The sequence below is a fragment of the Psittacula echo genome (genome assembly GCF_963264785.1).
Source record: "Psittacula echo genome assembly, chromosome: 16".
Taxonomy (NCBI): Eukaryota; Metazoa; Chordata; class Aves; order Psittaciformes; family Psittacidae; genus Psittacula; species Psittacula echo.
The window spans coordinates 228,754-253,225 of NC_137752.1; the positions used below are offsets into that span (position 1 = coordinate 228,754).

Genomic DNA, 24,472 nt, shown 5'->3' on the forward strand with positions numbered 1-24,472 from the left:
TTCATGAAATGTTTCTCTGCTGACTCCAAGAAGCGGCCAACAAACCTGGTGTACATGTGCAGACACCACTTGTGAATAGCACAGCAGACACCAGGGAATGCATGTTGGCTTACGGAGGGTACTTTAATGAATGGAAGAAGAAAGGGATGAAGAGTATTGTCCAGCTATTGCTGCAAGGATTCATGCACTATATATGCAATAGGTAAAGTATAGAGGAAGACAAGGAACAGGTATATTAACCCTGCTTTGACAAACCAGCCACCTCTCTACAGCTCTGATCACCATGGCACATTGGGCATTAGGAATACTTCAGGAATACTGAACATGCTCCAGAAGCAATAGGTGTTGAGTCTGTTGCGTGTAGGCTTCTATGCTTATGGACACCATATATGGGCATAAAAGTTCATGTCAGAGATTGCGACACATTTCAGTTCTGCTGAGGACAAGAAAAGCTGAAATAATCTTTCCACAGAGGAAGTGCACCAACCCAAGAACTGTGCCCACTGAGTAGCTCAGTTACTTTCCAATGGGAAAGGCAGTCACCCCTATGGTGAGATTCAGTGGCTTGTAGGCATTGTCTAGGATCTCAGAATTGAAGGTCTCTTCTCAGATGATGGGAGCCAGCCATGGTGTGACTGTCAGCACATCCTGATGCCTGAAGGAAAAGAAAGAGAATGTTAGTGAAATGTAGCTGCTCCATTTGGTTTCAAGTCCAGTAAATCGGAAAGAAGCACTAAAAAAGGCAGCTAGGAGAAAAGTGTATGTAGCAGCACTATCTCACTATGGATGGTATTATCTCCAGAGATTTTTTTTCCCCCCTCTTATTTACAATTACTGAGCGCAGACATTTCAGTTACTGAGATGAAGCTAAGCATTGTTGAATGAATTAGCAAAAACCTGAAGATGTACTAAAAGGTCATTTAAGCTCATGGGACTTTTCTGATGTGGAGAGCTTAATGACCACTGAACTCACAGAATGAGAACCTATGCATATTTGTTATCAGTCTGATGTAGATTGCTACACACAGATTAAAACACAAGTGAGAATATGGAATTACTATAAAAATATACCCCATTGCTGTGTTATTAAAATACAGCTTGTGGCATGACAGTTTATTTTTCCAGTATTTATATATAGCTTTATCACATTTAGATATAATTTAGAATTCTGTTACACATTTGAATGCTGGCTCTTGTACAAAGTTACAGAAAATCCTTCATCTCCAGTGTGAGTAGTGGAAATACTGAATATACTATGTCCTGTTACAGCTACGCAATGCCATTTCAACTTTGTTCTCAGGGTTTCTTTCTCACCTTTTTGATTTTAAAATAAGATGTCATTTGTGGTGTGTATTTCACCCTGGCCTGCTCACATCCACCCCAGACCATGATCTGTAGCCCTCTGCTAATGAAATTTGTCATGCACAGCACAGTGCATGACAGTGGGAGGCTGAAGCAGTCTCTCATCTGACACGCTCCCTGAACACAATAATACCACAAGAGCCAAACTAAGGGACCTGTGGGGAGCAGTTTGACAGCTGAAGGAGCACTACACTTTCAACCCAGACCTCATACTTTCAGTCTGCATGGATAAGATAATAACAATTGCTCTCCTTCCTATAGTAATGCATATGATTAAAAGATTAAATTATATAGGAAGAAGAATTTGGTTTGTAGGAGATGTACTAACTCAGCTGTTCGCTTTCTGGGTTAATTATCTGAGAGAGAAAAAGAAAGCCTGCAGGTTGGCTTCTCTAAGCAGGGCTTTTTTAATTTCATTTGAAAGGGCTGCACTGGCTTTCCTGATGACTCATTTCCATGGTATGCATCCTCAGTGCATGCTAGTGAACCCCCTTCAGAAGACACTACACTGAAAGCTACAAGCTTCTCTCCTCATTTAGTCCAGAGTATATGAGTTGATTTCACACATTAATTTATTCCAATATGGAGGAGAGAAATATTCAGGCCTCATGTCCTGTTAAAATAGTGGGGGAAGGTAGGGGAAGGTAAGTACCAACAGGGTATATGCTTACCATGTACCTCAACAGGGTACATGTTTATTAACATGAAAAAGAATGGTGGCTGTTGAAGGTGAACTGCTAGAGATAAGAGTCAGGTTACAGGAGCTGGACCAAAGGAGAGTACTAACAAACACGAGCTGACAAAGGAGTGTTTGTTTGCCTAAGTCACTTCTTAGCTGCTGCTGCCTGAAACCTTCCATGGCTGTATAAACTCATGGGCTTGTCTGCTTCCCATAGAGACTTGTCCACGTGAGTGCCTGCAATTTGTCCCAGAGTAAGATCCAGCAGGTTAGCTGAAACCATTGCTGAAGGTCATACAAGGCACCTGCTTGATTTTGCCCTGAAATAGATTCAAAGCTCTCCCATAGCTGCTTACAGCTACAACAGTTCCAGAAGCTATTTCTTACTGTCTTCCAGCTATTATTTATCTGCCATCTCAATAAGAGCTCCTCTATAGCAGCAACTCTGTGGACAGGCTGAGTGTGTGTGCTAATGTATTCGGGAATTTTTAGTATGTATGTTAACAAGTATACAGGGACTAAACTCAATCTTATAGCAGCACAGACAGCCATAGACATACCATACTGTCAGTCTTCCCATGGAACAAGGTGCTGTTCAGTCTGTACCAGGACTTTGAAACTGACTGCCACAGAGCCCCTGAACCAAAGTCAGACAGAAACACATGTCAAAGCTCAAAGAAACTTACTTTGGAGCCAGCACTCTTGGCTGCTGATAAAATAATCTGTAAAAATGAAGAATTATCCACTGAATAATACATGAATATACCTGGAAGAGAGGAATAGCAGTTTAAAGGTCAGGAAATAAGAAGTCAGTACTTACTGGGGGAAAAGCTGGATTAGCTTCTCTTCTATGTATTGGAGTTTCATAGAGCTGCACGATGGGGTGCGAAAGGAAAGGGATTGTAATGCTTTGCCTAGATTATGAACCAGGTTCAGCTTCAGGACTTGCTGCTGTACTGACTGTCCAACAGCTGTCCAGCTCCTTGCTCCAGTTGCTGTGCACACTGCTTTGTCCCTAGTACAGAGATAGACATTCCCTGTACACACTTTTCAAGGGCTGTCAGACGAGTAGCAGTTTTGAGACAGAGCACAAAACAGGGACAGAGAGATTCTGGCAGCTCTCTGAGTCTGGGTAAATCAGAGTTTATGGGTAAAAATCCAGGGAAGCACATGCTGCTTAGCATCTTGTCAGTACTGCTCATGTATGTGCTCCATTCCCTACCTAATTAGATTACCTTGAGGGCTGAACTACCTGACACACATCACACTTTAAACAGCATTCAGAGAAATAGGCATCTTACTAGACACAATGTTTTTTAATGGCTTGAAATAATCAGAAATGCCTATATAAGAGATCATCTTTTCTATTTGCTTTTTTGTTTTGTTTTGTTTTTATAAGATCAGTAGGTCACGATAAAGGATGGGAAAAGCTGTGGCTTGTCATGACTTGTCATGTCACAGCTATGGTCCAATATGACAGTGAAGTCACTTAGGCCATGTACTGCATGTGAAGCTGACCCCTAAAACTGTAAGCAGCTACCCTTTCATTTGTTCAGAGCAGGTTTCTGGTCCACAACTCATGTACTGCCATCACACAGAGACTTTCATAAAGTAAGGGGAAAGCACAGATCATCATAGGGTGAAAAAGAGGAACATGATTAGGAGACTGAGTGGTTATTCCTTAACTCTGACAGAACTCCTTGTGCGATTGCTTGTTTCATCTTGCTGACATAATTATGTTTCTCCATCTAGCAAGCTGGGATACTTAATCCCTGTCTCAAGGCAGAGCAAGACCTGTGTGTACATGTCCATATGTGCAATTACACCCTGATAGTAAAGCCAATGTTAACCTGTTTGTCGTGGTCTCTGTGACCCACAACAAACAAGGCCTCACTTATGCTGTACAAACAGAGAGCTGTCCTGAAGGGCAAGCAGACTAAAGCAGGAAAGGCTGCATTATTACCATTTTAAGGGAGTGACTAATTATAGATTCATATAATAACTGTTATTGTTGTTATAACTGTTAACTGTTATTGTTAATAACTACTCATGCTGCCAGTGAAGAACACCCCTGTAACAATGATCTGTGTTACTCATTACATATAAAAGAGGATACTTTTAGGGCAAGGAAGGTAGTATGGAAGGCAATGTACTTTTTCATTCCTAGCTGTAATCCTGTGATAGCAAAGAACATTTTAAGAGGTAATGCTGAAAGGGATCTTCCTAGGATTTTCCAAAGATCTTCTGAGAAGTTGGCATGTATTTTGAGAAGTAACTCAAGCTGACTGCATGTCTGCTTTACCAGTGTGTTTATGTTTTAATGTCGTACACTTCTGCTAAGGCATAAATGGAAAGCTCAGGAAAAAATGAGCCCAGAAGCATCCAAGTTGTAACATCAGGTCTAAGTATTAGTATTTACATTGAGTGGTCTGCAAAACATAGGCCTCCACATTTCTGAAAAGTGTACACAAATAAGGACACACAAGGCAATGCCCAAAATGCTCAAATATCATCATGGGTGTGACATAGTGACACCTCGTGGAACTTTAAATACTCTGTGTTTAAATACTCTGGTTGCATAGCAGACCAACAGGCTGCACAGACACCTTTCAGTTTTTATCACAATCTATACACATTTTTATATACAATCACTTGGCTACCAGTGAAATGCAACTACCCACAATGTGACATAAAAGCAAACTGCAATATTAGAAATACAATAGCATTAATAATAATTTACCAGTTAATAGAAATGGCTGATCTCAGATTCCTCTCAAACAATGTTTGAGTTTGCTCAAGAGAATCTGTAAGGCATACTCGTTGGTATACTTGAAGCTACGAACATTCTCAATGTTTGATAGCTACAAAGCTACCCCTAGTTACACTGGAGCAAGTTTGGGCTGTTTGAAGAGACAGATAATCATATCCTTTAAGGCCAGAACTGAAATATGACTGGAATATTTTGTATTTGAACATTTGTTTGTGAGTCAGATATGCTGTTAGAAGCCCAATTTAGACACAATTGGTCTTTTTTTCTCTCCCTTCAGAGGCTTCTCCCTCTACTAGTGCTACTTTATTATATGAATTAATGTTCTTTCTTACAGCTTTAACAGTGACTTTCCATGAAAAGCACTGCCTATATTTTTCTGCTACTATGCTTTTTACCACAGTATAAATATAGACAGGATGGTTTTAATATGGCCAATCTTGACAGCAAATTCTTACCAGATAAATGTGGTAACAACAAACAGACAGGCAAGAGATCCTACACTCTCCTGGAAATCATGTCTTCTAGAGTAGAAGGAAGGGCAACTTCTTACTCCAACACCTTTCAATTCGCAAGAACAAAAAAAAGCAAGGTGAAATGTCTATAAATATCTCACTATGAGACAAATTGATTATTTTATCATAGCACCATGTGGCTCACCAAGCAGTTCCATTTTAATTCAGTCTTTCTGAAATCAGAAACACAGAACGAATGACATCGTAAGAGTCAGGCCCCTTGGTCACCAGGGCAGTTCCTGTAAACCATTTGAAAACCCTCTCAATTTCAGTGAGCTCCAATCATAGTTATAAATGTATGGGGAGCCTTTCTGATTTTATTCTACTTTCTGTAGATTCCATTTATGCACCTAAAGCACGCACCCTTTGCAATTTTATAAACTCACCAAAACCAATCCTGCCAGGTCATCTGTAAAGCTAATACAGTCATCACTTCAGCTGATAAACTCCATCTTTCACAGAAGAGTAACTGCCACAGACAGCTCCCTCCAAAGGTGCATATAGGAAAACAGTAAACTGAGGTCCAACACAAGCAAAGAAACATTACACAACAATAATAATGCATATTGGGTAACGATATTTCTCTGTAAATCAAAGAAATTACTCATGTTTCAGCAGGCATAAAAATCAGCTCCACCTAGCTTAGCTGACTTACCTTGAAAGCTCAAATTAATCCCTTTTCTGTTCACAGGGAAGTAAAGGTTCCCACAGTGTGAAACACAGGCCCTGTGGAAAAAAAACCCACAAAGCCTTTGCAATTGGCCTCCAAAGGGGCTTGTTACAAGCACATTCATTTTTACAGGCTACATTCATTAGTACCTTCAGGGAATACAGAACTACAACACTGCTGAGAAGTTTCCCGTGTGTGCAAGCTCGCTTCTGCCTCCTCACCATCCTCTGTATGTATATAAAGCGTTGCTCTGCAGAGCAGCTTTCCAGGCTGCTGCTGTGGAGACTATAATGCAGCTTCCAGTTAGAGCAAAGCACTTTCTAGCATGTGACTAGAGCCTGGGTAAAAAGAATAAAAGAGCTGTTTGTCAAACTCCTATTTATAGACAGTCAGTAGCATTGATGTTAGTAGGAGGAACCGGTACAGGCTGCTACTCTGGGGAGCCCTCCGCAAGGCAGGCAACAGTGCCAATGGAGCTGAAATGTTAGCGGCCATTTTCCCACTTCAATTTCTTTCCTTTCCCCATAAAAAGATAGGTAGCAAAAAGTTCTTTAATTTGCTTTATGATGCCATACAGAAACCCCCCTTGGTGCTTCTTCCACACTCTCCTGTCAACAAATCTAATCAGTTTTCACCAAGAAGCATCACAAAATCCAACTTAGAAAATAATATTTTCTATATATATAAATATAATGGATTTTCATGGGTTCATGCTGAGCGGTTTGAGATTCTTGCCTAAAAATGCTGCAGATCCACAAACATAGACGGATTTGCAACCAGCCTTGCCCCTCTAGTTGTCATTCTGTCCTTTAGCCAGTTTTAGCTAATTGCCCAGCTCATTCTGTAATGAGAGCTGCTACTGATGCCAGGATTTTGCAGTGCCACATACCTGACCTTGTGCTTGATGCCTCCAGTGCATGCGAAAGGGAAAAGTGTGCAGAGGGGGATTCAACAGGCTCAACCATTCTTTGCGAGCTGGCTAGACATGGGGTGGGCAGCCAATCAGTGCTAGTGACTGCCCTCCTCATCAGGAGGCTTCCTAATTTCCAACCAGACTCTTGCTTGCAGCAGTTCAGGTCTGTATCTTTTTATGACAGTGATCGTGCACCTGGAGCCTCCCTTTACATATTCAAAAGATAAAACTTTTCCTTCCCTCTTCTATCCTATGAGCTCAACCACCACAACTTCTTCAGTCTTTCTTTGTAGATTGTTAACTTCAAGACCCATGATTATTGCCATTTCAATTTTGTTTGGACTGTCTCTAATCAGTCCATTCTCATGAAACCTGGTGCTAGACCAAACCAAATACTCCTGCTGACCCTTCACCAGTATTAAGTTAAGCAGGATTACCCCACAGAACTGAAATACTGTGCAGTTCATCTATTCCAATGTATGCTTTGCCTGCTTTGCAAGAAGACAGTACCGGTGATGACATTCAGCCTGTGGCCAGACCTAACCCACACATTTTCTCTCCTAGCCAGATCTATTGCATATAAAACCTTGTACTTGACTTCATGGAATTCTACTCAATTTTCAGGCTATTTATTTTTCTAAAACATCAAGCCTCAATTTGATGCTGTCTCTGCGGTGCTTGCAGCCCCTCCCAGATTTCCAATTTCATAAACATTCTCTCAGAATTTTCCCCCAAAGCATAAGTGAAAACATAAGACAGAACCACTCTGCAGATGCTCTGCTGGGAAGTCTCATTTTCTGCACCGGCCCATCCTTATGCACTTACCATCATCATGTACAGAGACTGACAGCACAGAACTTGGGTGATGGGGAAGAACAGCGGATAATGAACAGATAGAAGAAAGGAGAATAAAAGTTATCCTCAAATTCAATAGTAAAATTAACACAATTAAAAAAAAATACATTGGCATTCTGGTTATTTTAATGTAGTTTCAGCTATTTTAATAAGCATAGTTTACTTCCAGGTGTCGGTACAGAGTAAATATCTAATCCCTCAGGAAATATAATAGACACATTTTGAAATACTGCATCATTAGGAGCACAGCTGATGCATTCCGCCTTTGCTTCATTTTCTGTGTTACAATCTGAAAGATTTGTAAGGAGCCAGATGTGTTCAGAATGTCTCCTTGCATCTACAACCATCTCACTGACATTTACCATATTTGTCCTCAACTGATTTACAACTCCGAGGTTCACAACAAATGCAAACATACACGAAAGAGATGTGGTTGCAGTTAATGACCAAGTCTCAATAAACTAAATGCTAAGGCATTTTTAATAGTTACTCAAGTTCCTCGAATTTGTTCAGAGAGTTTTCTAAAAGTGATATGGTTGAAGGTAGCTTTGTTACTCCTAAGTAAACTTGCTTTACCTCCTAGAACAAAGCTGTGCTTTATCTTCAAGCCCCACTTTGGAAAGCATTCCAGATTGCAGGTAAATACCTCACTTGTAGACCATTGTATGGAAAATATTCTTCAACTATTTAAAATTTCTAAACCTGTATTTCAGATTTCTAAAACTCAAGCAGTGAGCTGTGTCATTAAGAAGGTGAAGAAAGAGAGGATACTCATGGGAAAGGCTTCACCTGTGCTGAAGAAAATGTTTTCTTGCTGGATTCCATTATTAAAGAGGCTGCCTTTGACTATTATAACCTCAGGCTCCTCCCAACACAGACAGATTCAATCATGCCTGACACTTGAATATGAACTTCAATATAAATCCACTGCTTGGGCTTCTAGCTTTTTAGATTCTCAAATTACAGCTAGCCCCACAATGAGGTAACTTTACTCTGGTTGAGATATGACTGGGAAGAGGTGCAGAGTCTACATTTCATTTACAACACATTTGTCAGATTTCTTTCTTTCAAGAGGCAAGATATAGCTCCTTTCACCACTGTACTGGTTCAGTGCAACAGGAAAACAGATTCTGGTGGACTAAACCTATAACATCATGGACATTAGTACAAACTTGTCAGTTTACAACCAACAATGACCAGAAGGACATCAGTAAGATTTGACTGATCTCATCTATAGAGTTGCTTTATCTTGTGGATGGATTGTTTCCACCAGTCTTCCCAGTGCTGAACTGCCCGGAGCTGAGCTGTACTTTCTTCCTTGATCTGGGCAAACTGCTGCTCAAGTTTACATTTGTATTTCTGTATGAACAACAACAAAGGACAAAATTGTCCTTATGGTGAAGAAATATAATTTTATTTTACCTAAATCTATGTCCTGATTCACTGTGTCAGAAGACTGCATGAAGGCCACTTATTTTCTGCCTTTGGCAGTAGAACTATATGAACAATGAATTATTCACTGCTTTCCTTCTGTGTCCCTTTTAAAGACTTCTGAAACTAAATTAGCAGCAATATCAGCAATTATCAGGAATATTTAAATTGCTGATATCTTCAATCAAGATCAGCAATTTAAACATTCATATATGCAAGATCCTCACCTCACTTCCGTTATCCCCTAGGATTAAAAAGCAGCCTTCTCTAGAGAACGGAGAGCAAAGCATGCATCTCAAACAAAGAACATGCTCTGGCTCTTGCCCAAACTTCCTAAGTCACAGTCCCTTCCCACAGACCAACCTTATATACAGCATCTCTTGCTTCTACTGCTGCTACATGGCCCAGTGTAGTCTTAGCTGTTGTAACTGATGCAGTTTCCCTGCAAAGAACATAATCTGCATTGTCTGCAAGAGTAGTCATGGGTATTCCTGGCCAAGTCCTTTAAAAACCAAAAGAAGCAAACACTGTATGAGACAGAACAAGTTAGAAAAGAGAGCAGATTATACTAATTCATGTTACTTGTATTTAAAGTGCGAAAGATTAATTATTTTTTAATCTCCACAAAAGGTTTATCCTAAAAACTACCTTATTTAGTACAAGCACCTTTTCTTTTAGAACTCCAGGGTCTCTGCAAAGTAAATACAATTCATCTCTTCTGAGTGCAAATACACGGTATGTTCATAGATCTGAAAGTGCTGAATTGATAAATAGTGGCTAGCAGAGGGGTCGGGTTTGGGACCAGTCCTGTTCAACATCTTTGTCAGTGACATGAACAGTGTGATTGAGGTGTCTTCAGCAAGTTTGCTGAGAACACCAAGCTGTGTGTTTCAGTGGATATACTGGAGGGAAGGGACAGGATCCAGAGGGACCTGGACACATTTGAGGCATAGCCCATGCCAACCTCATGAAGTTCAACAAAGCGAAGTGCCAGGTCCTATACCTGGGTGAGGGCAATCCCAGGCACAGCTACAGGTTGGGCAGAGAAGTGATTCAGAGCAGTCTGAGGAGAAGTACTTGGAGGTGTTGGTTGATGAGAAACTGAACATGAACTGCTTCAGTATACGCTTGAGCCCAGAAAAGACCTGTGTGCTGAACTGCATCAAGAGGAGTGTGACCAGCAGGTCGAAGGAGGTGATCCTGCCCCTCTACTCTGCTCTCGTAAGACCTCACTTGCAGCACTGTATGCAGCTCTGGTGTCCTCAACATAAGAAGGACATGGAGCTGTCGGAGCAAGTCCAGAGGAGGCCACTAGGATAATCAAGGGCTGCAGCACCTCCCGTATGAAGACAGGCTGAGGACCTTGGGGCTGTTCAGCCTGGAGAAGAGAAGCTGCGTGGAGACCTCAGAGCAGCTTCCAGTATCTGAAACGGTCTACAAGGGTGCTGAGGAGGGACTCTTTATCAAGGACTGTAGTGATAGGACAAGCAGTGATGGGTTCAAACTGAAAAAGGGCAGATTTAGGTTAGATATAAGGAAGAAATTCTTTACTGTGAGAGTGGTGAGGCACTGGCACAGGGTGCGCAAGATGGTTGTGAATGCTCCATCTCAGGCAGTGTTCAAGGCCAGGTTGGACAGCACTTGGAGCAACCTGGTCTAGTGGGAGGTATCCCAGCCTGTGGCAGGGAATTGGAACTGGATGAGCTTTAAGATCCCTTCCAAACCAAAACATTCTATGATTCTATGATAGTAATAATATTGAAATTGTATTGCTTTACAATACAATACATAATTCACTTTTATTTGGATCCATTGCTATTCCTTCTTTCAAATCACTGCCTACCTAAATTGACCTTAACTAGTTAAATGACATAACCAGTTATGAGCATAGTATTCAGCAGTTTCAACAAGTGCAGAAAAAAAACTATGAGGAGAGTGCCTGATATGAGTTTAGAGAAGAGAAATTACATAGAACAGCATTTAGCAGCTTCAGATGATACCTGCTCCCACGTTCAGTTATCTGTTTAACTTCACAGATTTCTAGAGGAAATCCTTCTTGCTTACGGTGCATTAGAGTGGATGTTTTCTCTCTTGATGCTTCAGTTTCTGGGAGATGACAGGAGATATACTCAGCAGCAACAAAACAACAGCAGTAATACCATTGTTTTGAAGTCAATATATGCAGCTAGTTCTCTTCACTTTCAAGAAATAGCTTTGCATGTTTCATCATGCAAATCTACCCATTCAAAGTACTATAGCACATAAAAGCCTCCTCTTCCCAGGGACAGTCTGTTGCAATCTTTGAGAAGGAGGCAGAAGCCTGATCAAGAAATCTCTTCTTTACTTACTTGGTACTTGTATATCATCAGCAGTGACACTTTCATCTAATTCCAAAAGCAGCTTTTCAGTGAAGGCAGCTAGTGCAGAAACAAAGTTCTGAGCACACTCAGCAGCACAGTCCTGTTGTGACATTGGAGAAAAGTGAGAGGAATTCCTCTGATAATTTGATCTCCTCCTAGTTTATCTCCAAAGGAACTACACAAGCATCCAACCTTAATGTTTTGCAGCAGCTGCAGATTACACACAGAAGGCTCTAAGCTGCACATAAGAGTCTAAAAGTGCCTCGCTGCAGTGTTCTTAACACTACCTGATTACCTAAAGTATAAAAACCTACACAGTTCTGTGTTAGGTGCCCATTAGTTGTATATTTGGGTTGAGAACCTAAACCTGCTAGAACCAGCTGTTTGTAAATGCCCAAAGCAAAGGCCATGCTGGAATTTGGGTACTTTGGGTGCAAATGTTCTGCCAAGGTATTATTCTAAAACAGGGAATGTGTGGTTTTGTGTGTGTTTGCAGAGCTAAGAGGAGAAGGAGACATTACTTCAGAATTAAATATATATATACTCTGCAGACACTATAGTGTTTTAAGTCAGTGGCCTAAACTAAAAGCATTAATGCCAAGGAACTGATATTCAGTAATGCTAGAGTATGGAGCAGGAAAAGTGTTTTGATTCCCAAAACTCTCCTGTAAATATCTTCTTATTCCAGTTCTTACACTTGTGTAGAAAAAAGTCAATTATTTGCACTAATGAAATGCATACAGAAGAAAACCTTCCAGACATATGTTGTCTGCAAGTAATATAACTAACCAGAGGACGTCACTCTTGCTACCAATTTAGACATATATCTTTATTCTTACCATTTAGATCTAAGTCATCTCTTCCTCACTATGTTCAGTGAATGATACAAAAGACCAGTTAGTTCCACAATAAAACATGTGTACATGTGCATATGCATTTATGTATATATTGATCTAATGCTTATAATGCATAACTTTTAAGTTACAAGATATATGAATTGGATTGCCTAAAATTGAAAACATTTTCCAGTTTACTTTTGATGGGAAGGAAAAATGTATTCAAGGTATACTCTCCTTTCCAAATGCAACATCTAAGTTCATGCTGAGCAATGGCTGTACAATTACCTGCAGCATCTGCATGTTGAGGTGAATACCATCAGCTTGCTCTTTTTGCCTTTCTAGTTCCTCTTGACACAAAGTGTCCAGCTGCAGCAAGTTGCCTGGGTGTCCTAGGGAGGGACGTAACTGATTCTTGTGTGCAGCCTTTAAGTAAATACATAAAAAATGCCTTCAGTAAAGAAAGCACAATTGAGTCATAATAACAAAGAAGTAAACCCACACACTCTATATAAAGGTATTCAGAAAGACAAAGAAAATGTAATGTGTTTTGTGGCTGTCTAATGCAGTGTATACCAAATTGCCTGTCTGCTGGAGAACAGCACGCCTTTGATCTCACATTGGGTTTGTTTTCAACTAATAATAATCTCTCCTATCAAGTGGTAAACAGGATAGGTTTATATTTTTATATTTGTATTTTTTTCTGAATTTAAATCTCAGGATGCAGCTCTGTAACATTTCCTGTGTGATCTTCATTATGATTCTATTATCAGCTCTGATATTACTGGACAAATATACGTCTCTTTTGAAAACTTGTAATCAATGATATTTTATTACCCATCTGTACGCCATAGTACTTACACACAAATGCACCCATGCAGTATGAGCTGTGTAGCCATACCACAATCTCACAGCCCTTAAAGAGTTTACAATCTAAGTGTCAAATGATAGGCAGAGCTGCACAAGATTCTAAAGAGCCAGTCCTGCGCTGGAAGCAGTGAGAAAAAGGGAAATCCAAAGCTTCCAGTAGGACTACACAGACTAACTGCAAACACAGAAACCAGATGTGTGGCCAGCTCAGCAGTGAGTCATTAAACAAACAGTGAGATTAATAAAACAGTATTTTCATAATTATGATGCACTTAGCATTGCTTCCACTGGAAGCATTACAGGATGTCCATGACACATACCTTCAGGTTCTCCCAGTCTTCCAGCTGTTTATTGAAGAGGAGACGAACCTGACCAGTAGAATAGCTTAGCTTCCGCTCATGTTCTTTGAAAAGGCTATTAACCGCCAACAGGGAGACGTAAGAGAGCTCCTTCTCAAACAACTTCAGCTGATCCTGAAATTCTTTTTGTAAAAGACAAGATATTTATGTGACACAGAAGTCTTAATTGAAAGGAGAAAAACCACTCAGCCAAGTTCCATGTATGCTGCAAGGGCCAAGCAACCTGGAATTTTCTCTGACAGAGATTCTGTCCCTGCCATTCCTTTTTCTAGGTCCAGTATTTTGAGAAACATGCACTTGTTAAAAGATGTGACCTTATACACATCTTCTAACTCAGTCAAGTGCCCTTCTGGCACACCTTTTGTAGCTAATGGCATAGAAAAGAGAATATCGGCCCAATTTCCAGTAAAATCAACTGGACTTTTTCCACTGAGTGTGATGGATTAAGAAAGCTACGTAAATCTCAACCCCTGCAATTTGCAGTTTTCGTAACTGAAAAATTACATACACAAGAGACTAAAAGTCTTTATTGAATGAATTTACCTATAAGACAGGAACTGTAGTAATCATCTGTCTGACTTTGGTATGACAAAAGATTCTGTCTGAGCACTTCTGCACAATGTTCAAATGTCTCTGGCAGGTCTTTGGGCATTGTGATTTTTGTGACTTGAGGCTTCCCTTTTTGGTAAAATTCCTTCAGGAGGTAAAGATAAACCAGCAAAGTTGTTGATAACACATTCAAACAAGTCACATCTAGGCATATAATAGAAACAGGGATACATAAGGCTATCAACCACCCTCTTATTTGAGACCAGTTTTCTTCCTCTGATTCTGAAATGCTTAGTTAACGCTTATGAAGAAGACTGTGTTTAGAAATACACTGTGCCAAATACTATTTAAAAAATAAATGCACTGAAAGAAGAAGTGCTGGATAGCCATCCAGACATTGCAAAGAGCCAAATGATTCAGCTGACATCTTAGGGAGAAGACCTATGAAAGCACAAGTGATTGAACACCACTGGGTTTTCTTACCTCAGCAAGGCAGAGCAAGCTGTTGTTACCTGTCCAGAGAATATTCATAATAATCCCCTTATAAGTACTGAAAACAAATGAAATAAACAATAATAAATAAATAAATAGATAAACCCAACCAAACATAAAAGACAACCACTCTGTAAAGTGACCACATAGGCAATATTGACTGGTTTTCTAATACATTGTTTTGGTTTATTTTAATACATTTTTCAGAGCATACACAAACAAATGTTCAGAATGCCCCAGAACCTTCACCCCGTCAGTGCAGAATCTCTGTAGAAGCACCAGAGCTGAAGAGCTATTGGAAACACCAGAGAAAACTCCATGTAACAAAGCAGCCATGGGAGCATCCTGTGCTGAAACCTCACCTTCGGAGCTTAGCCATTTGAGATAAACCACAAACATCTGAAGGTGGGTCTAGCTGTTTACTGGCAGTATTTTGAAGCACAATGTGGAATAAAATTCCCAAGCACTTAAACACCTTAGGCATCAATTTTAATAGTTTTGTGTAGTGCATATGAAATATCTCAATTCTATGTATTAAAAAATTAAAATTTTCTTAGAGGAGAATAGAACCATTTAAAAATCACCTTCTAAAAGGTTTGTTCCTTGATAATCCATATAAATGTAATATTGAGCGCAAGAATGTAGTGCATGATATTTATTAATCATCTTAGAGGTGAAAATAACTGAAAGACAGACTGTTCTACATTTTCCAGCCCATTCTTTGTAAATGTACAAAATGAGCTCCAATGAGGCTATCCATTCCAGACACTAAACAGAATAAAATGGATGACTATGGATTCACTATTATTATGTTCCAAAAAGGAACTGTTCTGTAAACACTTCAATCCATAAATATCAAGGTTAAATACCCCAAAATTCAGTGGTGAACTCTACAGTTCACAATTATAAATAAATACATAGGTAGGGGGTTTTTTTGCAGATCAACTTCTATTTCTGAAAATATACATAACTTACTCAGATTCTGGAGGCTTCTCTTCAAATATCTGAAATTCCTTATCACTGAGAACTGGTCTGGTGTACTTTTGTATTCTAGGGAGGCAAAACATTAATTTGAAGCTATCCACAAGTATTTTCCTTCTCTGGCTGGTTATTTGAGCAGGTCAGTCATACAAAGGACATGAAACTGAAGAAAACTTCAGGAAAATGTAACCCTAAAACTAGTGTTATGTGAAAATAAGTTTTTAATGGGAAAAAAGGATTTTCTCTTCAGTGGCTCTTCAGACTCTTCTGTTGCTCCATTTCAACATAAAAAGGACATGGAACTGTTCGAATGATTCCAAAGGAGGCCATGAGGATGATCAGGGGCTGGAGCACCTCCTGTATGAAGACAGGCTGAGAAAGCTGGGACTATTCAGCCTGGAGAAGAGAAGCTGCGTGGAGACCTCAGAGCAGCTTTCAGTATCTGAAGGGGGTCTACAAGGGTGCTGAGGGTGGACTCTGCATTAGGGGCTGTAGTGAAGGGACAAGGAGTAATGGGTTCAAACTTAAAGAGGGGAAGTTTAGGTTAGATATAAGGAAGAAGCTCTTTACTGTGAGAGTGGTGAGGCACTGGAATGGGTTGCGCAAGGAAGTTGTGAATGCTTCATCTCTGGCAGTGTTCAAGGCCAGGTTAAATGGAGTCTTGGGTGACATGGTTTAGTGTGAGATGTCCCTGCCCATGATATTGGGGTTGGAACTAGGTGATCTTAAGGTCCTTTCCAGCCCTAAATATTCTCTGATTCTGTGGTTCTATTCTATTCTATTACAGTAGCTCATTTTATTTACCTATGGACTAAGCTGAAGACATACTATTTAGACACCAGACCTGAAAATTAAGCCATATTGATTTAAGGGGGGAGTTAGTCTGTATTTCAACAACTTCAGAAAAAAACAAAACAGCAGCAGATGCAGGAGAAAAAGAAGAATGTTTTTCCAGCCAAAACCTGAAAAAAAGAATGCAGAGCTGATCATGAGGACATAAACAGGGAAGAGATGCCAAATGATGAGCACAGATGGAAAGAAGGCAAATACAAATAAGCATTAACAATTTTTCAAAGAATAGGCAGCGGACAAAGTTTAGGTGAATTTCTGCATACCAATATTATAAGTGGAATTCCTCCTTTCAGGTGATCTTACCTTCCTGTTCGTATCGGTTTTCTAAGAGACGTCTTCCTGGTAGCCAGAGCTGCAGAGCTGCAAGAGGCAGATTTCCGAGGATCTTCATCAGATACATTAAAGCAAGAACTCTTCTTTGATGTGGGAAGAATTGCTTTATATTTAACAAGGAAAGATTAAGAACATTGCATAAATGCCAGTTGAAGATTGTTTTGTTTTGTTTTATGGTTGTATAGTTTGCGTTCTCATTTCTGTACTGTTTTGTTACAACATTAAGGGGACAGTTATAGGAACAATAATTTCTGGCAGACAGAACTGAAGTAGCCCAGCAGTGGCAACAGCAATAAAGGTTGTGTACTGGGGAGTGGGAACATCATAGAGAATATGTGGTAGATGAGAGGAGGCTTAAAACAGCATTAAGGTAGGGAATAAGGAAAATGAGAGGGCTACGTTCATAGTCTTGGCTGTGATGGGAACTTAGGAATGTGGAAGAGAGTGAGTGTATCTATGGAAGCGGCTGGAGAAATCAAGCTCAAGAGAGGAGAGATGAGGAAATGGAAAACTTCGGTAGGGGAAAGTCGGCATTACCTCAGTGACATGCTAGGAACCCCAATTTAGATTAATGTAATATAGTAAAAGAAATTCTGACACACCTGCTCCTGATGAAAGTGCGTGATCCTGATTTAGGCCCGAAGATCTTCTGTATGGCTGAATTCTGAAACAAAAAAAGAGCTAATGAGCTATTGAATACTGTATTTTATGTTATATACTAAATTATACATCATATAGAGAGCTATGGAAGTTCTCTATCCCCACCATGTGCTAAGTGCAATTAAATTTCTGAGACAATATTTAGCAGATAGGATTACTTTTACAGCTGACAGTGTAAATATAAGTACTTTCATGGGACCAACTAACCGTTGAGCTGGAATTTCATAATTTCTGCAAGCAAAAATGCATTAAAATATTTATTTGCAAATCACACACTTGTCATACTGTTCATTTCACACTTTGTATGTTCTTTCAAGTATGTAGCATGGAATTATTTCTTAATTAAAAATAAGGCTCTGGAATACAAAAATTTAATACCTAAAATTTATCACAGTGCTATAAACTAGATGTTTACTAGATCATTACTCACAATGGGGTATTTTTGGCTATTAGAAATCTTGCTCTTACAAAGAAAGCAGTCTCAGCTACCAGGAAGTATGTAGTAGTATTAACTAAGAATAATATATTCAATAGTTCTTTATATATAAAGGTAAACTACAAAATATGAATTCAGGAAAGCCTTTATATGCTTCTGGAATATGATTTTTAGAAATACTGTAGGGAAACCCCTTGTAGTGTTATGGTGAGCCTCATGAAGATAGGAGGTGTATGCAGCAAAGGAAATATAAATAAAGACAGGCACAGAAAAACACCTTTAAGCAAACAAGTACTTACTCAAGTAAATTTTTGATAACGCTTATTGCTAAATCATCAACTGCAGACTTTCCCATTCTGCTTGGATTTAACAAAGGAAATTTGACAGGATCCAGCCCCATCACCATCACTTTGTTCTCATCTCCGAGATACTCTGTTCGAGTGGCAACAGCAATTGGATCTTGTAATGTAACATCTGTTGCAAGAGGGGTAAAGTCTTCCTGAAATATGAGGAAAAATGAAACCCTGTTGACTGTACCAGGCAGTGAAAGCATTACATGTAGTTACTGATCACTAAAGCAGATCTTCCAAACACATTGTTTTGCTTCACAGGCTGAAAGAAAGATTTTTATAGTTCCAGTAGTAAAGTTATTAGAGCTATGCAACTCTGAGACACTTATAAGTAGTTAAGAGCAGATTCTCACAATTATCATAAGCAGTATTTAAGTATACATCCTTAGAACAATGATCCTTTGTGGACTACAAATTACATACTTTCCAGACAAGGAAGTTAAAACCTAACCAAAGCAAAAAAAAACCCACTTCGTAAAAAAGATCTCTTCAGGACAGATTTTATTTTTATTTTTTTATTTATTTAAAGAAACCCATGAAATACATATCTATGAATAGTGCTACTTTTGAAAATAATTGTGAAGAACTGTACATCTTTAACATTTAGTGAACTCAGTGGCAACTGATTTACTCATCCTCTTAAAGAAGCTGATCTAATGTTACAAAGTCTTGGACAGCTTGCCATAATGCAGCATCTTTCCTCATTTGAAAATTCAAAGCACGGATTCTGAAAAACCTGTGAAACATTCAGATAAAAATTCACTCAATATTAAGTAAAATATAGAACTTAAATTCTATCTTACATTCTCATGCAGGCTCATTGCTTTTACTAGCAAGCAGTCGAGATACTGGCTCCTCTTTTTCAGTTCTTTCAACACTACTTTGGCAAAATCATACAACTCTTCTGAAGTCAAGGCCTGAAAGAGATGATATTACAGATGGTAGTTGCTAAGCTAGCTGTTTCAGACTTTCCAAATATGCTGACTCTTGCATATAAAATCATATGATTTTGTCACCATTTCATTTACACATATATGGAAGCTATGAGGTTGTATAGAGGCCGAGATTTATGTTTGGCAAACAGGAAAACAGGTACAGGACCTTCCTGAGCAAAAATTCAGTGGTAAAGTACACTTTTTGCCCACCCCAAAACGTGTGTAAACATAAGCTTACCTCAAAAATATTAGTTTATAGATTATACAAACATGCACAGTGAATCAAATTAAAACCAAGTCAAATTAAATACTACTTCATGCCGATAAGAACTGACTTCAGTATCTGCAGTAGGATGGGCACAAGCATCTATCTTCTGACGGAGCTTCTCCAGGGAAGAGTTTAATGTCACTGCCTGCAAATTGGAATTTGCTACCTAAAACAGAAGCAGATATTAGTGAAGCAAAATCCCATTCAAGGGATTTTCGAGGCTCCACTTTGAGACTAACTGGTAAAAACACTCAAGCACTGGTACTCAGAGGAGAAGCTGAAAACAATTAGGGAAAGCAACACTTCATGTTCTTTACTGCACCACACAAAAATGCTAGTCTATTCAGATGTACATATTCAACATGCTGCAAGATCACATAGTGTTCCAGTATAGCTACAGCAGCAGTAAAAACATAGTTTTAAGGTTATCATGACCTAGAAAACAGGTTTTGAATTAATATAAAAAGTCACTTAAAGTTTGTCCACTCTCAATTCAGACAAAAATATCTTCAATGTAATATGAGGGAAATTATTGTAATTCATTTAAACCAAGTTCTGACTTTTCTGTTTATACCTCTGACTTGATTTGCACTCGTAGATTCGTCAAAAATTGTTGGATCTTCTCCATAAAGACTCGACTCATAAAGAGATAACGAAATTTCATTTCAGACTGGTTGATAAGTTCGGTAGCCTTTAAGAATGTCAGAAACAAGAGACAGGAGTAATTAATTTTCACTTTTTAAAACTTTGATAACAGAACTCAGCATTTCTATTTATTTTTTCCATCACGTAATTGCCATGCATAACAGTCTTACAGTTCTAATCTAGGGGTGGGATGATTATAAATCACATCAAATATGCCAATCTAATGTATCATTTGAAGGAAGGAAACTGCACACCTGCTCCAGGCAGCTTGATTCCATTTTCTCCATATCTGTTTTGATTAAACCTTCAAAAGCATCAATATGCTCACTCTCCTCCTGAAGACGCTTGCTGAAGGACTTCACCTCCTCAGGAGAAAAGTTACCTCCCTCCAAAAATAATCTGAAAAAAAACAGCAAAGAAAAAAAAATTGGCCAGGAGTCTTCCTTTTCTCAAAGACTGTTCCAGCTAAGTAGCCCTAAAACATAGATATCAATACAAATGTAATGAAAACAGTATGATAATAGTGGCTTACCAAAATACATTTGCTTTTTTAAATAGCAAATTAGACAAATAACAAAATAAACTTGAATCTTGCTGTTCTGCCTATGCAACAAACACAGATGCCTAGAAACAGTAACTATTTATAAACAACAGTAATGAAATCTCTATACCTGCAAGTTTTAAGAAAATCCACATTTGAATTTCTTAATTTTCCAAAAGCTTCATCTAAATAGTTCCGGTAACTCCTCAGGGAAACCTGGATCATTTCCAGATGATTATGTAGCTCTGAGTGCAGATTGTTGCTGAAAGAAACTAACCTAATAGCAAACAATACAAGACAGGGAAAACACATAGAACAAGGAACACACATTATGATTCAGAGGCTGCTGGCTATACAGACATGAACAAATCTCAGAACTCGAGTGTTTTAGTATTCTGAAAGCAACCCACTGAATTGTGACTGTCTGGATGGACATGTCAAAGAGATCAGTAAGCACTTGATGCTGTCGAAAAGTATCCTTCAAAACCAATTAGTTAATTCATATAACCTTGTAGGTTCAATAAACCAGATAAAATGTAAACAGATGAAACATCTTTTCTACTTTAAGACTGCCAGGACTTTGAAAATGCATGAGAATAGTTGCCATCCATTCAGTTCTGGGTTTAATTTCTTCAGGGAGAGAGAAAGGAAAGAAAAATTTTCCTTTTTTTTTTTTTGTATCTCATAAAGCAATCTTCACTGAAGAGTAATAACATGTAAAACAGCCTCAGAGCACAAACCAGGAATGGTGCAGACAGCAATGAGGAGTATTTAACTATGGAAATTCACACCAGCAACACCTGTGGCACACTTACTTCTCAGTCATAGGAGCACTGAGGAAGACAGACTCCATATCACAGAGATGTGATTCGAAGTTTTTGCAGATGTTATCTTGCTGCTCACAAAATCTGAGAAATTCAGCTCTCTCCTTTTCCAGAGCATCCCCCACCCCTGTGCAGTGGCATTCCAGACGCTCTTTGTGAAGCAACAGTTCCACTGACAAGAAAAGAAATGTTACAATACGGTCATTATTCCATGTTTACTGTGACCATCACAACCATCAGCCAACCTATTAGCAGAAGCAGCTGTGAATAGACTGAGACAGATCTCAGAGTGGCTAAAATGTACAAATAAAATACACCCAATTCTGTTTCCTCGATTTTACTCATGGCTTTGACATGTATCCCTGGCAGCTCATAATCCATTCAAATCACAAATGTCTTTTATTTGCTCTAAGCCCTCTTTTTTCTTTTCGTTTTGGTCACTCCTTACATTCCATTATCTCTGTTCTCAGTCTTGTAACCAAAGTAAAGGATTTTCTTTTTAACGAAAAATATACCTCTCTCTATTTTTGTGGGAAAAAAAAACCCAAAAACCAAAAACTTTTTTGGTCTCCATTGTGGACTGATGGGCAGGTAAATCAAATCCAATCACCCTCAAGAAAACTGCCAGAAAGGCACCTATCCTCTTTGCAGGAAAAAGTGGCATTGACAAACTATTTGCTTGTTCTCCTGAAAAAGAAGTTTCCAGTTTAGATGTTCAGGGCCACCAAATCAGTCTTAAATCATTTTTTTCCCCAATAAAAACTTGACACTTCTCATACAGAAAAGAGCTGCGGTTAGTGGCCAGTCTGAAGCTTCTTGAAGCTGTTCACAGAGCTGAGCCGGGCCCTGGCATTTCAGCTCTCTCAACATTTGCCAATTCTTTTTCTGCAATACTCTGAAAATTATTTTTTGCACATTGCAAACTCTTGTTAAATAACTTCCAGGAGAACAAGGCCTCACAGATATTGACAATAGAAACTGAATGTTCATTTCTTACATCTTTTACAATCATGCTATTGATCAAGACACTGCTGGCTGTTTTCCAAGCGCAATACAGCAGCCGAGCCAGCATGAGCTATAGGACAGAAACGACTTTTTTAAAATATGAGTAACATATTATACTAGGAATTAGTAGGCACTGAACTGCTTCCTACTGTCCTCTACTACTGAGTCAACTGATGCCGAAACACATCTTGGTCCACTTATGTTCCTCTCTAAATAAAGACATGGAATGCTCAGAGTAAAAACAAGTGGATACCAGCTCTAACATTGTAGATGTTTGTCTCTATGTTCTCCTGCTTCTGCTGGTGCAAGTGAAGACGCAGCTGAAGTTCTGAATTCAGCTCCTCTTTCTTGGCAGCCACAAAGACACAGGAGTTGGACAAGGACTCTGCAAACCATTTCTCCAAGTGTTCAAAAAAGCAGAGGCGAATACTGTGATTGAAAAAGAAATATTACAGTGAGAAACAGTAAGTAGTAAATAAGAATTTATTAAATATATTAATTCTAAGAATTTAAATTCTGACTATAGGGAGATGTGTTTTCAATACCATTTGCACAATACTGGTAGAGTTTTTAAGCTAGCTGTATGCTACTGAGTACCAAGCATTTTATCTCCATGGCTCTGCAGGGAATTTGGGCAAACTACTTGCTTTTCTGTAGCAAGTCTTCTCACTAAATAATATTCTGTAAAATATGAATGGTCTGTAAAAGGTAAATGCTGATGTGGTACTTTGAGAGTCATGGATGAAAAGCAATACACAAATTTTCTCTTATTTTTATCAATTTAAGAGGAATAACATCAAAATCATTAGATTATTTTTGCATCTTTAATCTAATGTCTCTTCCAAACAGGTGAAATTTGTCTATTACCTAAAGGTAAAGAACAAACAGAAAACTGTTTTCTACTAACCGTTTTTTCAGCTGTACAAACACTGTTTCTTCGACAAGTATGTATTTCAGGTACACAGGAAGTGATCCTTTTTGTTCATATTTTGTAAAATAAGTCTCTGGGATGCCAGTCTTTCCTGCCTCTTCAACTCTAAGAACCGTGTAAGAATTGCCACTAGAAGTGGAAAAAATCTCAGTGGCAATTTCAGAGCTATCTGCCTTGCTGCTGTTGAACATCACCTAGGAAACAACTGGAAATCATAATCTGTTACATTTAAAGGCATAGAATCAACAGTGCACAAGCTAATGTAAGAATTCTAAGGATATTAAGAATAACATTCTCAATTTGGACAACCTTTGTACAGAGAACAGATGTTTGCAAGTGTCTTAGGTAGAGTCACCAAAGTTTTAAAATTATTTTGTTATGGTGATAAATTCACATAACTAAACACCTGAAAAACTAATACTTAGGTACAAATACAGCCTAAATCAGTTTCCCTGGGTTAAGAATACTAAGATGAAAGAAAGAAAGAAAGATATTTCAAAAAAAAAATTCTATGCAAAAGTTTTTTTACAAGGGTAAAAGCAGTGCAAAAGTGCATTGTAAACTGTTTTATACATTCCATTTGCCCATAAAAAGGATCTAAAGCCCTAATACTCCAGAAAGAAATTAAAACAATAAACTAAATCTAATCTACTTTAAGGAATTTAGACTTACACCATTAAAGTAATAATAATAATAAAAAAGACTTCTTATTCATCACTATTTTGTGCAAGATGCATTTCATCTTCAATTTATTCTCTTGTTCATTTAGCCGTGTAAAACTTACCCTCTGCTCTGCATGCTCAGTTTCTTCACTTTCATGAGGAATACTCTCCTCATCTTCATTTTTCCCTTTGTTTTCAGTTTCCTGGGCAAAAATCTCCTCATTCTCAGCTGTGTGTGTTTCTTCATTTTCCTGTTGACAACTGTTAATCTTTTCCTCTCCTTCATTTTCTTGCACACTGCTCTCAGCTTGCTGCTCCACCAGGAATTCAACTTCTGAAGCCTTACCTAGTTCTTTCCAGTTAAAGCAGAGTTTTACTGGTCACAATCCAA

At 38.7% G+C, this 24,472-nt stretch overlaps 1 protein-coding gene across 3 annotated transcripts in view; it reads right to left on the bottom strand.

Annotated features, from left to right (window-relative positions):
- Positions 1–63: 63 nt before the first annotated feature.
- CCDC180 (coiled-coil domain containing 180) overlaps positions 64–24,472 on the bottom strand; it is a 33,091-nt gene continuing 8,682 nt past the window's right edge. For all 3 annotated transcript variants that reach the window (XM_080630965.1, XM_080630966.1, XM_080630967.1), the window contains 21 exons: positions 24,204–24,433; positions 23,396–23,613; positions 22,742–22,917; positions 21,475–21,655; positions 20,790–20,936; positions 20,373–20,517; positions 20,048–20,164; positions 19,074–19,187; positions 18,220–18,419; positions 17,427–17,488; positions 16,795–16,927; positions 15,634–15,708; positions 14,650–14,716; positions 14,161–14,311; positions 13,579–13,739; positions 12,677–12,814; positions 11,541–11,652; positions 11,193–11,298; positions 5,267–6,278; positions 2,602–2,678; positions 64–655 (listed from right to left, as the gene is read on the bottom strand). In XM_080630965.1, the coding sequence (XP_080487091.1) occupies positions 5,993–6,278; positions 11,193–11,298; positions 11,541–11,652; positions 12,677–12,814; positions 13,579–13,739; positions 14,161–14,311; positions 14,650–14,716; positions 15,634–15,708; positions 16,795–16,927; positions 17,427–17,488; positions 18,220–18,419; positions 19,074–19,187; positions 20,048–20,164; positions 20,373–20,517; positions 20,790–20,936; positions 21,475–21,655; positions 22,742–22,917; positions 23,396–23,613; positions 24,204–24,433 (2,819 nt within the window). In that variant the 3' untranslated portion in view covers positions 64–655; positions 2,602–2,678; positions 5,267–5,992. The remainder of the gene's footprint in view (positions 656–2,601; positions 2,679–5,266; positions 6,279–11,192; positions 11,299–11,540; positions 11,653–12,676; positions 12,815–13,578; positions 13,740–14,160; positions 14,312–14,649; positions 14,717–15,633; positions 15,709–16,794; positions 16,928–17,426; positions 17,489–18,219; positions 18,420–19,073; positions 19,188–20,047; positions 20,165–20,372; positions 20,518–20,789; positions 20,937–21,474; positions 21,656–22,741; positions 22,918–23,395; positions 23,614–24,203; positions 24,434–24,472) is intronic.